General features: G+C 36.9%; 1 protein-coding gene across 1 annotated transcript in view; it reads left to right on the forward strand.

Annotated features, from left to right (window-relative positions):
- The window catches only part of LOC139684448 (nephrocan-like), a 20,419-nt gene extending 3,607 nt beyond the window's left edge, over positions 1-16,812 (forward strand). Inside the window, exons 2-4 of the mRNA XM_071580423.1 lie at positions 7,093-7,237; positions 12,199-13,100; positions 16,365-16,812. Coding sequence (XP_071436524.1) covers positions 7,093-7,237; positions 12,199-13,100; positions 16,365-16,812 — 1,495 coding nt within the window. The remainder of the gene's footprint in view (positions 1-7,092; positions 7,238-12,198; positions 13,101-16,364) is intronic.
- The last annotated feature ends 152 nt before the right edge of the window (positions 16,813-16,964 follow it).

Consider the following 16,964-nt stretch of genomic DNA (forward strand, 5'->3'; position numbering starts at 1 on the left):
AAATAACCTCCCACTCCCCAATTAATACAAAGTGTATTACTCTAAAAGTACTCTAAAAGACACCCTGCAAGAAACAGGAAGAGTAACAACAAGATGTTTCTACTTCCCTGAATTCAAACAAAATGCAAGCAGCGGCAGCAGCAGGAGCAAGGCCTACTCTAGCAAGACAGGAGTTGCACTACGTCCTCTCTGTACCTCAGCTATAGTGGAACTGCCTAAGTCACACCCACACACCGGCTCTTACCCCTTCTGAGATGATTTCATAACATGGCATGGAATACAACATTACTAGCTGGAAGAAGTCAGCTGTTAGCTAGCCCAGCCCAGCTCAAGCCAGCTGACAATTCCAGGCTTAGTCTGAACTTTAAAGCCTAAATTTTTGGCCTACTTGGCTAAACCCATAACACCCCTTTATAAGTATGTACAGAAAAAAATCTGGCTCAGTGAATTGGTGTATTCAGAACAGTAGCTGAGCAAAGCGTGGGTCTAAATTTGCCCAAGTACTTCGTAGTGAGCACAGATGAACAGAGTATTTGCCTGACCTTCATCCTGATGTTCACTCTTCACAGCTCTATCAACTGTCTTTTTTTGCACAACAGCATCCAACCAATCAAATTATTTGCTGTATCAAAAGCTAAACTATTTTTATTGTTTATATTAGTTTAGTCACACAAGAAGATTAATTGTTTCAGGACTCTCAGTTTATATGTTAGCTTTGGCTTTGATTCTGGTACTGGAGCAGTACCTATAGAATTACGTTACCTATTTTGCCTTTTTTAATTTAATGGAACAGTAGTTTATCCCTTAGCCAAACATTAGCATTTTCTGCTAACATGTCTCTATCGTGCATTTGAACAGTATCTATTGATCTTAAGAAAGAAGTTTCCCATAGTTACTATGTAACATATCTATAGCAAATACTGCCTTTAAAAACTTAGACATAATGTAATTTATGTATGACTACTTCTTTTTAAACAATAACTTATTCTCAGCTTTTTAGCTTAGGGGTTGGTCCAGCTCTATCTTAAATCATTTTATCTACAATGGTATCAGAATTTTGTGGTCATTAATTTTAATTCTTTCATCCCTTATCCACACTACCTTTGTTTCCTGTACCCTTAAATTTCACTACTCAAACAAGGTTTTGTCTCTGCTTATTCCACTCAAAGCTTAGCTTCTCAAATACAATCCTTTTAAAAGCCTACCTGCAGAGTAATATCTGTCTAATACTTGCTGGACTATGTATAAATGAGAAGGAATGCTACATATTGTTAAGAAAATAAGCAGAAGTGACACCGAATCTTAGGAAATATAGCTATCATTACCTACTACTTATATTCTCACCAGAAATTCTGCGTAAAAGAGGGGTTGAAATTTAAAGCAAGTATCACTGATATAAAGTAGACATAGGAATAATTGAATTGTCTCGAAACTAAACTTGTAGGTCTCCTAGAAAATTCTGATCAATTCCAGTTACCCTTGAAATGCCTACCAAATGCCCCCAGAGCAACTATAACTGTTCTGTAAGCAAGCTGTGCAGTAATGATGGAATTGAACCTAAGAAAGGTTAGTAGGTTTGGCCTTCAATTAGATTAAATTGATTCAGAGTAGACTGTAGCATACTACACCCTGATAGCATCAACAACATAATTGAAAAACATTTAAAGAACAGCAGTAGTCTGAGTCAACTGGTCTAGCAGTAAGAATCCTTTCTACAAGGGACATTTCTAACAATCAAATAGCTGAAGCGAGTTATATGTCCAGAAGAATTTAAATTTGCAGAATGTGTTTAATGTCAAAAGGACTTCACTGAAAGTTTTGTGATCTGTTCCTTTGACCTTAGCTATGATGTAGAGCTGGTGAAGCTAATCACCAGATAATTTCTTCATGTATAATTTATGTACATAATTTCAATTATTTTAGGCAAGGTACAGAGAATGTGAAGTGTCTGCATTACACTGCTGTTAAGTGCATTTGAGTACAAACAGTCCCCCATAAATTTAATCCTGCATACTTTAACTGATTACCGAAGATCTTAATTAATTATCTGAAAACTTACTTTTACCTTCAAGAGTAAATGACCTTAAGCATGAAGAGGACACATTTTCACACAAAAAAACCCCAACAAACAAACAGACAACAAAACCGCAAAGTAATATCCAAATCAGAAAATAAATTACTTGTATCAACATCTCCACTGCTGTAGATTTGGGATCTAGTGTCCATGCCTAGGCTGTGAGATACTCTACAAACCTTTGGTTAGAACCAGCCTCTGCACGAAGAATTTACAATATAAACACATGTGTTTGCACAGAGGGTCAGTTCCCCGGATACCTCTGTAATTGCAGATGCCCAGCTGTGTGTGCCGGGCTGGAGCGCCGGCATATGTCAAGGCCGTCTCCTGTGTGGTTAGTGTTGAAGCATCTTGAGTGGTTTGATTGTGCGGGTGGTTGTACAGTCACAAGCAGGGGCACCGAAGGGGAAACAGAGAGAAAACAAATAACACTTTTCAGCATCGAAGTATGGGAGAGAATAGAGATAATAAAGCAAGATTTTCATGTTCCAAAAATAGAGTAAATTATTATAATGTGCCTTTCTGGAGCACAGTCCTTTCTGAAGGAGAGGAGGAAGTTATGATACTTAATGAGACATACATTTTCAGGTGACATTACAGGATATTTCTGCTGACAAAGCCCAGAGTTTTTAGGTTTTACATTTCAGGCAATTTCTGCCTTGCAGGCCTAGAGAGTTCATAGTTGGCTGCATTGTACAGTCCATGGGTGAGTCCATAGGTACAACAGTTTCCTGACAACTATTTTGAACATTCATTCTATATTGGTCTCTTTTTACACAACACAACTTCCACAAGTCACTTCTAAAGATCAGCTTTTCTTTTTCACACTGCTGTTGTGATCTTGTTCTCATGTTTATTTCTATGTATACACTTATGCTTAACCATTTCCATTCTGACTTTTTATTTTAAAAAATGAATAAAACACATGCCAAGAATGCTCAGCTTTCATATCAGGCAAGAAAGAAAATCTCTTTCTGTACACACTGTGTGTATAGTTTAGAAAACCACTATTTCAGGGTCCTTCTCCTGTTGAAACTTTGCCTTGCAGTTTGAACAGTAGATAATTTTTACAGTTTAAGTTCCTTTCTGGTTTTTTTGGATGAGCAGTTACTAGCAGGCTGCTCTTACAGGCTAAAAGATATCCAAAGGAAATGGAAGGGCCAGAACTAACTTACTTCCTAAAGGACTCTGAAAAAGTTCACTTGGTTTCATCATTCCTTTATGAATTGGATAACTCTTCCATGCCACTTTACTTTTAGGTGGTACTGCATGAGGCATGGTCTCACACAGCTTAATTACAGATCTTATGTAACTGCTCGCATACGGAAGACCTGTATGCTTATATTCTGGGTTGAGAATGGACTCAGCCATCAGATCTACCTTCTTTATTTCCTCCTCTTCATTCCTTTTTCAGACTTACTTGGAATGTCATTACTGGAAAACTGTCATTATACCACATCCTACTCTTTGGTTTCATGGGCATAGCTCTCTGTGGCTCAATTAACAAAGAACAGTCCTCCATCAAGTGGATGCCTTTAGCTACAATACTTTGAAGGCCAATTACAGCATCATTAGTGGCATAAGTGTATGAAATTGTTTAAACTGACCTCTGCTTATTTGTTGTTTGTGGGGTGCTTGCCCCAGATGCATCCCATGTGATCTGGGCTAGCATCTCTCAGCACTGTCATAAAACTGGCAATGACTAGAAGTCCTTGATATGTGAATTTCTGTTTAACAAAGTTTCATTCCTTTCAGCAGGTTTCACTGTGCTAGTTTCTCTGGAATGCAAACGACAAGTGAAACACAAAAATTCCTAAGGGGTTATCATGTTCATCTCCTCTACGTAGCCAGCATGCAGGAAGAAAAGGAAACTCTATCTTATTGTGTGGAATGAAAATCTGCTTTAAGTCATCCAGCAGCTGTTTCCAGTGTATGTATCCTTGCCTGGAGTTACAATTTGCCTTCTTCACATACTCTCAAAATGAGTAGAAAATACTTTTACAAAATTCTTCCTTTAAGAAGTAGATTGAGTCTTAACTTTTTTTCAGACAGGCCTCCAGTTATTTTTGTGAAACTCTACTTTGTAGGATAAATTTATAACCTTTATATTAATTAGGTCTCATTAATTTGCCTAGAATGCATAGGTTGACATTTTTGATTCAGTGTAACCCTCTGAAAATCTTTGTTTAGAAAACATTTTTATAAAGCACTTCAGGTTATTTCGAGTGATGATTAAAGGAAGCATGTTTTTTAAAAAATGCTAGGATTGTTTTCCTTAGCAGCCTGATCCACCCTGGAGAGAAGGACTTGATTGGAGGTAACCTTTGCAGCAGACAAATGCTGTTTGTTGTCCCTATGAAAAACTGGTCCAAATCCAAGTTAAAAACCTCCAGCAAAAAATAATTATAAATTCACACATACTCAGTGGCAGGCACTTGATAGCATATGGCAGCTAAATATGCCAAGGATTCTTTAGAGCATACGCCATCACTTAGCACTCCTAGTTGCCAAATTCCTTCTGCTTGTGACAGCCCTCAGGGACCAAGCTCCTACCAGTGCCCTGTGGAGGCCCTAAGCTGGTCTTTTCCTGCAATTTTTCTTTTTCATACGCAAGTGACACCCCAACTGCAGGAGGTCAGCTTCTCCATGTCTTTTGTGATAAGACTGCATCTTCCCTTGTGCGGTCTGTACCATCATGGATATTACAAGGATCCATTTGGAGGTTTTATAGACTGTCTTAACTTAGACATTTCTAAATGTTTCATAGCAAGACTTCTGCAGATTCAGTCTTCTAGTTTTAATATCATCTTACTTTTATGTCATTTTCTGAATGCAATCTTATGCTAAACAATTATGTCTTGAGTACACATGTGTGCTTTGTGACTGACTCTGGTGAAGAAAAAAAAGGCCCATACACCAGTACAGCAGATGCTGAAATTATCTTGTGTGAAATAAGGCTTGTACAAAAATATAGTATTTTTATTAGGCTAACTGACACATGTGGAAAAAAGAAACCCCAAACTTTACAGTCCTTTATAAGTCCTACTTCAGATTTGAAATAAAAGCAGTATTCCTGAAAGACCTAACTTCCATCAACTCAAGCTTATATTTTATCCAAAATGTCCAATGTACTTAATCTATTTGTATTAAAAGCCAGCAAGACAACGTCTGTCACGTAGGATGTCCCTGGGACTTCTCATGTGGGCATGTTTGGGTGCTATCATTCATTCTTTCTACCAGAGAAGCAATGCCATTAGTCTGGCACAGGAGTCTCCATCAAAAGCTGTGGAGAGTTTGCATAAAAACTGCTTGCAGGAAATGACTACAGTGATTTGCTTTCTTAACATCCCACTGTGAACCTGTGCAACTCATGGACTCTGATATTTTTGAGGAAGACAAATCCCTACATAGGATGCTGAGCATTACTGTCTATATGACAGCAGCATTTAAACCCTTGTCAGTGGAAAGACAGGATCAAAGAAATACACCACAAGTAGCTGTCAGTTTGCAGACAGGATTTATGCTTTTGTCTGAGCACTTTGACTCTTCGGGGAGGGGGGGGGGGGAAGGCAGAACCACAAGCCAGGTACTAAATCCTAGATCATGACATATTAAAAATTTGCTTTAATGCATAGTTGTTAATTCTGTCCCCACACTCATTTTTGCTCATGTGCTCAGTATGGCATAAGTCAGGCAGAATTTTTCTGCATAGCTTGTTAAACATGCCAATGTGTCAGACTGGTTTTGCAAAAGGTTTCTGCTCTTGGTGTTTGGTTTAGCAGATGTTGGGTTGTAGTTCTGCACTTTCACTATAGAGGATTAAGGAGACAGAAGGATCTCCAGGAAGGAATATGGCAATTTTCCAGTATAAGCCCAGCTGAATCCAATAGGCATTCCTGTCAAGGACTGCCCCCAGTTCTGTCATCCATTTGTCAAATCAACTTGACATTATCTTCTCCTTGGAAAAATAAATGGGCTAGTTCTGCGTTTAAGGAATAGGATTGGCTACTACTGAAGATATGATGGAGAGGATGGAAGGAAGCAGGTAACAGTGCAAAGCAGATCACAAAGATAAGATACAAAGGTTTGCATGGACACAGGTTTGTACATTGTACATTTCTCAGTGCAAAGGAAAACAATCACAAACCAAATTGTATACCTTTTGAAACTTTATATCTCCACCTGGCATAGCTAGGAGATACATAAAGAAGCACTAGTACTTAGAAGTAAAACTCTGAGGGGAACTTTGGTGTCATGGGGTAAATAGCTGTTATTGATATCTATAACTTGATTTATAGTAAATGCTTTCAAGCATTTCACATTTATAATTTTCAAATACAAGAATAATTAAATTAAGATTGATGGGAATTTCCCAAATACAGGTAACTTAGTTTTTTTTTCCAACCAGCAGCATTCAGCTGTACCACAGATATTCAGAAAGGGAATAGAACATTTTAGCTTTAAAATAGTAGCTGCTTGAGTTTGGGGAGTCTGGGGAAGGTGTGGAGGGTGTCATCTGAATAATGCAAGAGGAAGAGCGAAAAAGCTTCAGTGTTGGCTGTAGTAGTGATTTTACCATTTGTAATACTGGGTCACAGAAGATACAAAGGTTTTACAGCCCCACTATAAAACAGCTCTTTATCTTTTCTCCACTAATTCTGTGGTGTCACATTTAACAAAACTAGGAAACTGGAGATAATATGGATGTTTGCAGATTAGATGTCAGGTAATAAATAACACTAATTTCACATACCTACAAATGTAAGGCACCTTATCACTGTTTAAGTTTCTCACTCTTTGTAATGCCTGCCAACATTTTAACCCAGGCAAATTACGGTATTGTTTTTGCTGTTTTTTCACTGGAATAAAATACACAGTCATGTCCTTTTATCAGATTTCATGGTATAAAAGGACTTGGTGCTTAATTCAAGCTGCATGTTGCCGAGGCAAATTCAGAGTTCCTCTTTTTGGAAGATGTATTTATTTTACCTTTTAGTTGTCGTCTTTTCTTTTTACAGTAGTCTAAGTACCGCTTGCCCAAGAAGATGCAGCTGTGACCCTGCCCAGTCAGTGCAGTGCTACAGAGCTACAGAGATTCCCAGAGAGATTCCCTTTACCACCAGGAGACTCTACATCAGCCACAGCAAAATTAAACAGCTCCAGGTAGGAAAATCCAGCAAAAGTACTTTCTGTAGTGCACTGTAACTGAAAGTCAGGCTTTCCCAGATGGTAGTGAGGAGAGAATCTTATTCTGTCTTCTAAAAATTGGTGAAATGCTGCCAGATCTGGTTTTATTTTTACTTGCTCTTTAAGAATATGTAAATATATTCCTGTAGTGTTTTCAATTATCCTGCAGTCTCCAAGCACTAGTTCACACTGTCACAATGATATCTTGTATGAAACTTTAAAAAATAGCAAATTACAACTAGGAGCCAAATGTTGACTTGTTTTCTATATGGTCAAATAACCATTGACTTTCAAAGTAACTTTTTAACATGTAAATGGAAAGGTTTTATGTTATTACAATCATTTCCCTAATGAATGAAATTGAAGTTCTTTTCCTCCTCTGGAGCTGGAAGTGTCAGGTACAACTGCTATTAGAAGTAGCAGAGGAAGGAAGTAAGTTTAAGTCTAAGGCACAGCGTGAGATGTTTCTAGAAGCCATGCCAGGCCTATCTAATAACCCATATAAGTGATAGCAGCTTCTAACTGAAGCTGCCAGCTATTTGTGTTATTGAAAGGTTTATTCTGGGTTTCTTGAGGTATCACTGGACTGCATTATTAAAGGCATGATCAGTTTAAGCTCATTTTGCACTGCACTCTGGAATAGTGCATCTTTGTTTTCTACCCTGAAATATCTTTGTTTAATAAATTCAATTTCTATTGATAGACACTAGGGAAAATACAACCACTGGTATTGCACACGCTTCCAGTGTATCAATTTACTGCAAATAAAAAGAAATGTCTGGTTCAAATGAGATATATTTTCTCTTAAGTATGCTTGCTGTCTTACAAAGAATTTAAATTTAACTGCTCTGAAATGTGTCTTGTATTTTGCTCTCAGAATTGAATGAAATAGGCTAGAGTGCACCTCAGAGCAGCATCTGGAGTACCTGCAGTCCACTGAGAAACAGTCAGTGATTGTACCATTTATCTCTGAGAAAGCATTTACTATTTTAGCTGCTACTGATATCTCTGGTTTTCTTGTTGTAGATCACATACCCACACAAGTCAAGTTTATTGGTGTGATTTAGCTATATCGATGTGCACTAGTTAAACAAAAGATCTGTCAAGTGAATTCTGTATTAGGAAACATATTTTCTGTGTAAATATGTCCCCTCCCTCAATTTTTCTTTCCTAGATAAGTAAGATGAGCCATTTTTCCTTTCCTAGGCTAGTTGCCCTTACCTGTCAGCTACTCCTCAGTTACAAGTAAAGTGGCCTTATGTTCTGGCTAAAGCAAAAGACAGGTGTTATAAGCATTTAAATATTGAATAAAAATGGAGTAGTGGGATAAATGTTTTATGACTATTCAGAACAAATGATGTGTAAAACCATTAAGAGAGCTTTTCACTTTATACATTAATTCAACTGAGCTATAAGTATGCCTTACTGCTACTACTGACTTTGCACTGGAAGGAAAAAAGTCCTTTCATGCTATCTCCCTTTAGTTATATAGGCTATTTCCTTGAGATTAGACTGCGTCTTTGGATATATTTTGTATCTTTTTCCCATGCAGCAAATTATACTTCTGAGGTCTTGACATGATAAATTTTACACTGCTCAGCAATTCCTCTAGCACATACCATAGTGCTTGTTGAAGCAGGTTTTCATTTCTGCTTGTAAAGTGCTTGCCTGCAAGCACTAAAAGAACTCTGTAGGCTTTTAGAATTTCAGCATAAGGTTTTTATTTGTTTAATTGGTTTAGTTTGGGTTATTTTTGTTTGGTGTTTTTAAAAAAATTCCTTTATTTACTTAATCATAGAGAAAATAATGTACTTTCATAAAGAATTTGAATGGAAGCCTAGATTTCACACAGCTGACTGCCAAGAGATTTTTATATGCAAGCATCCACAAATAGTATGGCTTGACAATTAGCTGCCTCAGAATAATAAACAAATATTGTTTCAGTTACTTTTGGACTTTAATTTGTATTGATGATTATTAAGATTGTGAAGAAATGAAAAAGAAAAGAAGTTATGTTTGTACGCTAAATACAATATATTTTAAAGAAAAAAAAGATAAAAAGTGGATAATTTTTTTAGCCAGGTCAGCTTAATATTTTTTCTGACAGGGTTGATCAGTATTGAAAACAGTTGCTGGCATTTTTGCTTTTTCTATTTTTATGAGGCAGGGTTTGTTATAAACAGATTTCATAATAACAAAACTAGAGTCATTTTAGCATGTTTTTTCCAACACTTTTTGCTTCCTTCTTAATTTGAAGACCAACTATAACCTGCTTAGCCTCACTTCAAGGTTTAGCTTATTTCTAACTATATCAATAAGTGGTATTTTATATGCTAAAAGAAAATTGTCTGTCTTGCCCCTATGACAGGGAATTGTTTAAAAAACCAGATCCCAGTTCACAACAATTCTAAAAGAAAAAAAAAAGGAAAAAAGGAATTAAAATTACAAATTGATGGAAATATTTCTATTAAAATAACAGTATATTAGATCCATTTTCAGGAGATCAACATTTTAAAATGTAAAACTATATTAATATCATTTCACAGACAATCCGTTAGAGAATAAAACAGAACTTTCTAGGGAAAAAAAAGCTGATAGGCTTTAAAATATATCTTGATTCATATTAAAAAGGCTGGGTGGTTTGTAACAGCGTGGATAATGTTTAAGTCTCAAAACAGCGTGGTCACACAGCTCAGCAAAGCATGTCAAATAATTGGAAAACATAAATTATAATAATACACATTAAGAAGACTAATATCATTACAGAGTGAACGTCTGTACATTGACCTTCTCGTAGCTCTCTCTCACTTAATAAGATGAAAATTAAGTCTCTTAGAGACTTCTAGAAATCAGCTGAGGAAGGGCAGGAAACATTGCTTTTGAATTTATAGGAGAAAATATTTTGAATTGTCAAGGTTCACAATTATTTCAATTTCCTTAAGATGGTTTTATAATTACATATGACTATGCTTTTGTACTCTTGAGCAATGCAGCTCATTCCTATGGGACTTCTCATAATAACGCTTTACAAGTTCAGCCTCCTAATCACGACTAAAACTAGACATGCAATTCTGATATTGCCATATAGCTATACATACATAAACCACAAAACTGCATTATAGAAAAAAATATAATTTGGGCAACATTTTATTTACTGTTGAGTACATTAGGGCTTTAATGGAGGTACATTCCCTCACTGAATTTAAATGTTATTGATGGAGAAACCTGCATCAACAGAAGATCCATATCTCTAATTTCTCACTAACTGCATCAAATTTTGTAATGCTCAGAAATAAAAAGACAGAATAAAATTTATCAGAAAGATAAATGAAGGACACCAGAGCAAAATGAAATCTGACTTGTCTTTCACAGCTATGTGGGCTTTAATTTTAACAGAAGTTAAAAATGCAGAGTTTGTAGCTAAGATAAAGAGATACAACCCAAAAACATTCAGGAATTGTATACATGAAGCTGGAAGGCATGTTTTAACAGTCACCTTTATAAGCCGATTTCACATAAAAAAGTTGATAGCCAAATGTACTCAACCAGGATTACAGAAATATTTACTACCCAGTATCTGTATTGCGAAAGGACTTGTACTGCCCTCCATGCAGATTCCTGACTGGGAAGAGAGGTTATGCTGTAGAACATGCTTTGTAGCTTCCCTCAATGAGAGTAAAATGTCCTGGTAGCTAATAAGCCCTGAGGGAAACAGCATGAAGGCTCTAGTGTTACTTTCACATCTCTTACTGGGGTGGTACTCCTGAAACCTGTAGTGAGATGTTTATTGGACATGGGAAGGGAAAACAGATGAGGACACTCCTTCCCATCACTTCTGTGCAGAACACCTGCTCATCTTGCTCTAAGTTTTTTTGTGATTCGCATATAAATGATTTTTTCAAGACTCAAGCACCTATATCAATGGGAAGCATATCTGGCAATTTCAGAAAAAAAATGTTTTAAGCAAGTGTGCTTAGAGAACTCCCTGGTTCACTCTTATTGCTTTCTCATATGTTGGCTTAGAGAAAACTATCAGAATTACTAAAGTTTACTGCTTGAGAAACAAGATGGCAAGCTTTGTAAACAAGTACATTGCAACAGAGCAGAAAAATAATGAAACAATTGTATGCCTTTAGATATTATAGTCTATAATTCTATGATCTGTAATATCATAGTCATATAATACTGTATTATAGTCATAGTCTATAATAATAGTCCATAGTCTATGGAACTTCTAAGTTCCATTTACCACTGCAAAATATCTGTGTATTACCAACTAATAAAAACTAAATTTCTGTAAAAGCAATCTGTTCCACAGAGGTGATTTTCAGGCCAAGCTGATCTGACACTTCTGGTTTGGTGATCTTAATATGTGAAGTTTTTATTTTAAAGCAAAGGAGAGGTAGCAGGGGAGAGAACAAATACGAGTGTTGGATTTTAGTTTCCTGACAGAACCTTATGGCAGCAAGAAGTAAAGATATCCATGTGTATTTCCTCTGGGGAATGCATGCTGCAGTGACAATACCATTGATATATGGCAATGGCTGTATGATGAACTCAAAACTGCTTCAGCAAGCTCCACTGAGCACAGTGAACATTAACAACCATCTACTCTCTGCAAGGATTTCTGCCACTGGTGATATCAGCACTCCATTCTATATAGGCTATCAACCTGACAGAAATAAAAGATGTGTTTGGTCAAAAACAGACACAGTATAGACTTAAACAACAAAATTCTAGAAATGTAAATAAATACTGGCAAACCGCAGGTACTTATAGTAACACCTTTGTAGTTACCACTTATCTTAATTTCTCATTCTAAATACATAGTTTTTCAGTATAGACTTGCAATTGTCAGAGCATCCAGAAGGAGTAGCCAGTGAAGATAGCTATAAATAGATGGTGCACTATCACATGATTTTTTTTTTCTCTTTCAGTTTACTGACTTCAGGAGAATGTCAGTCCTTGAAGAGCTGGTCCTGTTATGCAGTGGCACAGAATCAATAGAAAATAACACTTTCAAAGCTCTGAGTACCCTGAAGACCCTGGAACTCTGCAAAAATCAGCTAAAGCAAATACCCACCTTTCTTCCACCTGGCCTTGAAATTTTAAAACTGGCTGATAACTCCATCAACACTCTGCATACGTCTGATTTTGCGGGTTTGATGAAACTAAAAGTGCTTGATATTCGGAACAACTTGATTGCAACTCTGCCTCCAAGTGCATTTTCTTCCCTGTGCAATTTACAAAGTCTGATCCTGGATGGCAACAAGATGGAATCTGTGTCTGCACCGTTTAAGCTTCCTAGGCTGAAGTATCTGAGCATGGCTAATAATAAACTGAATTCATTCCCAACCAACTTCTTTGTATCTTTCCAAAATCTACAGTTTCTCAGTTTAAGTGGCAATTTTCTGACAAAAGTGCCTCTTGACCTACCTAAATCCCTCCTGTCACTGAAATTAGAGAAAAACCAACTTAAAATGGTGAGACTTAAAGATGTGAAACACCTAGAAAATCTGTCTGAGTTCTTCCTGTCAGAAAATCAGCTAACATCAATAGATGGTGCCCAGCTTCTTCCTAACTTAACAACACTGGAGCTCTCTAAGAACCAGCTGCACACTATGCCCTTCAGGCTGCCTGGCAGACTGCAGAAACTCGACTGCAGCAATAACCTGATTCAAAGGGTGACAGCCCAGGACTTCCAAGGACTACAAGACCTCAAGCACTTGTTTCTCGACAACAATGCTGTGAGCATGTTTGAGGCAGGAGCTCTTCAACAGTGTGCACAGCTTTCGAATCTGGCACTGGAACAGAATCTCCTCATTTCTATTCCACGGAGGCAAGTGAATCTGAGGACAGCTAGTTCCAAGGTGTCATCTCTCCTTCCCTGAATTAAGAGAATGAGAGCTAAAAATTTGTATTCAGACCCAGTCATGATAGAAGTCTATCCATAGCATAAACCCACTGCCATAACTAGCACTAATTGGAACTTCTGTTAGCAGTCTTAGTGTAGAAGTAAAGCTGTTTTCATTACATCTGTGGCCCACAGTGAATCTGCTCATTTCACATCTCTTCCTGCCAGTGAGACCACTTTATTTAATTAGCACACCAATAAGATGAACCAGCTAGGAGAATATAACAGAATTACTACAAAGAAGTTACATTGCTACTTAGATTTACCTTCCCCTATAAAAGAAAATTAATAAAGCATTTGATAAAAAGAAACTATAGCTATTTTCAAGCTGATGTTTCTACCAACTCACACTGAGTTTATTATTGTTAAAATATTAAGATTTCAGGAACTGAGCCTGGTGAAAAATAATGTGCTTTTTCAGTGATATTAGCATTCTCAACTTCATTAAATTCACACATTACAATGTATCTGGAATGCATATAAAGTCTCCAGCTTCAGGCTATAAGCAAAATTCCAGTCAACAGTGCACGGAAGAAACATCCCTTGGGCACACTGTGTTCATTAATGCCCTGCTTAGAGGATTCTCACATTCATCTAAGTGTGGTCCTGGCCATTATCAGAGATGGCATATTAAGCCAAATGGAGGTTGTTCTAATATAAAGTGGCAATTTCATTATTACAAAAAGCCGTGCAATAAGATGGCATAAAAATAGCAAAGTAATTCCATTACCATCAACTTCTTTAACAAAACTGCACTGTTAAACTTTATTTTTATGGCTTGTGGACAGGTTTAACTAGACCAAATAAATAATGCAGTAAAATTTCAATTCGTTTAGCATCAGGTCCTTTAGCATTTGAATCTGTTTGGCAGCAGCTTTATAATCAGAAAGTGATTTAGTGTTGTATAAATATTTGATTTCAGTCTAGCTTGACAGGAATGTTTAATGCTTTCTGTTACTTTAGTATTGTCTAATCCATCTTGCTTTACAACCTTCATAGTAAAGAGAATTAACAGGAAGGAGTTCTCTATTAGCCCTTAAAGAGTACGACTTTTAAGGAAGTACTGGGGACTTTTATTTTCAATCCAACAGTGAATACAGATTTCCAGAGAGGGCTGTAAATATAAAAGAAGGGGAAAATGAAAAAATGTAAAATTTATGTATTTAATTTAATTGGCTGATGATGACCAGGTACTCATGGATATACATAAGTAAAAGTATTCCTTTTGACAGTTATCTGAGAACTGTCACTACTGTAAAAAAGTTTAAAAATGCAGTTAACGTCCTAAAGTGAATAGGTCTTAGCATTTCTTTGGCAGGAAAGAGGAGAAAGAAAGCTTCTTCTGTTTCTTTTTTGAGAAGAAAATAATCCACAAGTCCAAGTATTTTCAGGACTTTTAGAGAAGACCCTGTACTTCATAAAATCTTTCAGGGAGTGGTCAACATGCAGGACAGAGTCTGATGATATGCCCTAGAGTGGCAGTAGTACAATGAGGCTGCCATGGTCAGCTCTTGAACGAGCACAGCTCCTCTTCCAGCAGCAGAGTCACTCATCATGTACTCCAGGGAGACATTTTCTCAAGATCAACACAGCCTGAAGTCAAATAACATAGCCATAAAGTCTAACATTAGTACAAGACTCTTCACAGGTTTAAGGACTTGCAGGTCAGGCTTTGGACTGTAATCAGACTGGATAAACAGGTCAGGCGATTTCCTACTGCCCTTGCCACTAGAGGCACTCTGGGTGTCCTGGAGCACCCTTCTGACATTACAGTGTCATTTTGACACTATGATAGTCATTGCCTGTGGCTTCAAAACAGATTTATTGCAGTGACAAGCATTTGTAAGATCAAATTTCGTGCAGTGAATCACCATATCAACACATGAAATTCTCATCTCCACAGGAAAAACAGCACAATACAGAACTTTCTGACTCTCGAACTAGTACCACTGAACCTGTCAGATTTTCACAAATTTGGGAACCATTTTTCAGCTTAAGAGGTCAAACTCAGTCTCACAAAAAACAGTTGAGAAGGATCACAATGTACCTTCCTAGCAATTTTCAAAGGTATCTCATATTGATATGAACTAGTCATGCAAACATTGAGATAAAACTATCACATGAACCTTTACCTGTTGCAGTATACTGCTGTTTCTATTATAAGTAGATCTTGGTAGTGTTATTTATCATTTCCCTGAGAGCTTTCATCAGTAAGTTTCTTTAAAATCTCTAACTGCGACTTTTAATTTCATCACCTTGCATACTACCATAGTAAAGTAATTTTTAAGATACTTTTGAATTAATTTTATTAAGGATATTTCATGCCAATTAAGTGGCTTTTCTGTTAAGCACTTATCACTAACTACAGCAGAAGGAAAATAGAAAATCATAAATGAGAAAGACTTTTGAAGTAAAAGTCTTATACAAATTTGCAATATGTATGAAAGTAAGAATTATACTGACCTGTCTAATATCATATCCAGAGATCATCACCTTTTTTTTTCTTTTAAATTTAGTCAGTTCTAATTCTCAAAAGCACAGTTTAAAAAGACCATCACAAAGCACTTCTCTTTTCCCTGTTGCAGATTTATTATCAGGACATTATCAGATGGGCTACTGCTGTGATGATGAATGTTTGAGTCTTATGGAAGCAGGAGAACAAAATAGAAGAAAAATTCTCATTGTTTATGAATTAAAATACCTTTTTAAACAAATCATGTATATAAGTACTTGAAGGAGCAGTGTTGCCATGATTCTCTAACTTTTGATGTTTCATGGTGCTATAATTTGGTCATTGGTATGCTTAAGGCATTGAAGAGTAGAAAACACATTTTTAAGCCTGACACTCAATTAAACATATAATTTCCTTCATAGTATAACATAGCAGAACTGCTGTTTAGTTCAGCTGCACAAACACGTCAGTCCAGGTCAGAACTGCAGTAATTTGGGAAAACAGTTCAAGGGCACACAGACAGTACACCTGTAAATTATAAAACCAAACAAAACCCACAAACAAACAAAAACTAAATGCTCAAACCAACATGAACTTTTTTTTGGCCAAAAATCGCACTTTTAGTGATAGTTTAATACTTCAGATGTGCCTGGAAAAGTACCCACCAGCAAATACCACTTACAGAAACAGTATGATGAACATAACACCTTTGTCTTGTTTGTTTTTTTTTTATTCAGACTTCCAGACACCCTTGCTAGATTGGATCTAAAAGGAAATGGCATAGAGGATGTTGGAGAACAAGAGCTGAAGGACTTGAAACAGCTTCAGGTTTTAAATTTACGGAATAACAAGATATCTGCCTTGGATCGCAAAGTCTTTGAGTATTTGCCTCGTCTTCGTCATCTGTATTTAGATGGAAATCCTTGGAACTGCACCTGTGACCTTCTCAGGACCAGAAGAGTACTGATGGCCAAAGGAACGGATGTCTGGGGAGGGCAGTGCGCAGCACCAGCAGAAAACCGAGGAGAAAGCTGGATGTCTTCCAGAAAGATTCTGCAGCAGTGTGAAGATAATGCATCCTCCACGGAAAGAGGCAAAGAGGACAGAAAGAAAATGAACCCCAATGAGGCCTCCAGTGTTGGAGTAATAATGGACGATGATTACTACGATTATGAATTCGATTAACCCCATGGTTTATCTGTACGGAATTTTAAAGTTGTCTAGACCTGTGCACAACCACCAGTGTCTCTAGTGACAAGCAGCCTTTTCATCTGTCATTAGTTTTCCCTCTTTTATTTGTACTATAAGAAGTAATAGCTGGTGAGAGAAGGTCTGTA

The sequence above is a fragment of the Pithys albifrons genome, chromosome 2 (genome assembly GCF_047495875.1).
Source record: "Pithys albifrons albifrons isolate INPA30051 chromosome 2, PitAlb_v1, whole genome shotgun sequence".
NCBI classification, from domain to species: Eukaryota; Metazoa; Chordata; class Aves; order Passeriformes; family Thamnophilidae; genus Pithys; species Pithys albifrons.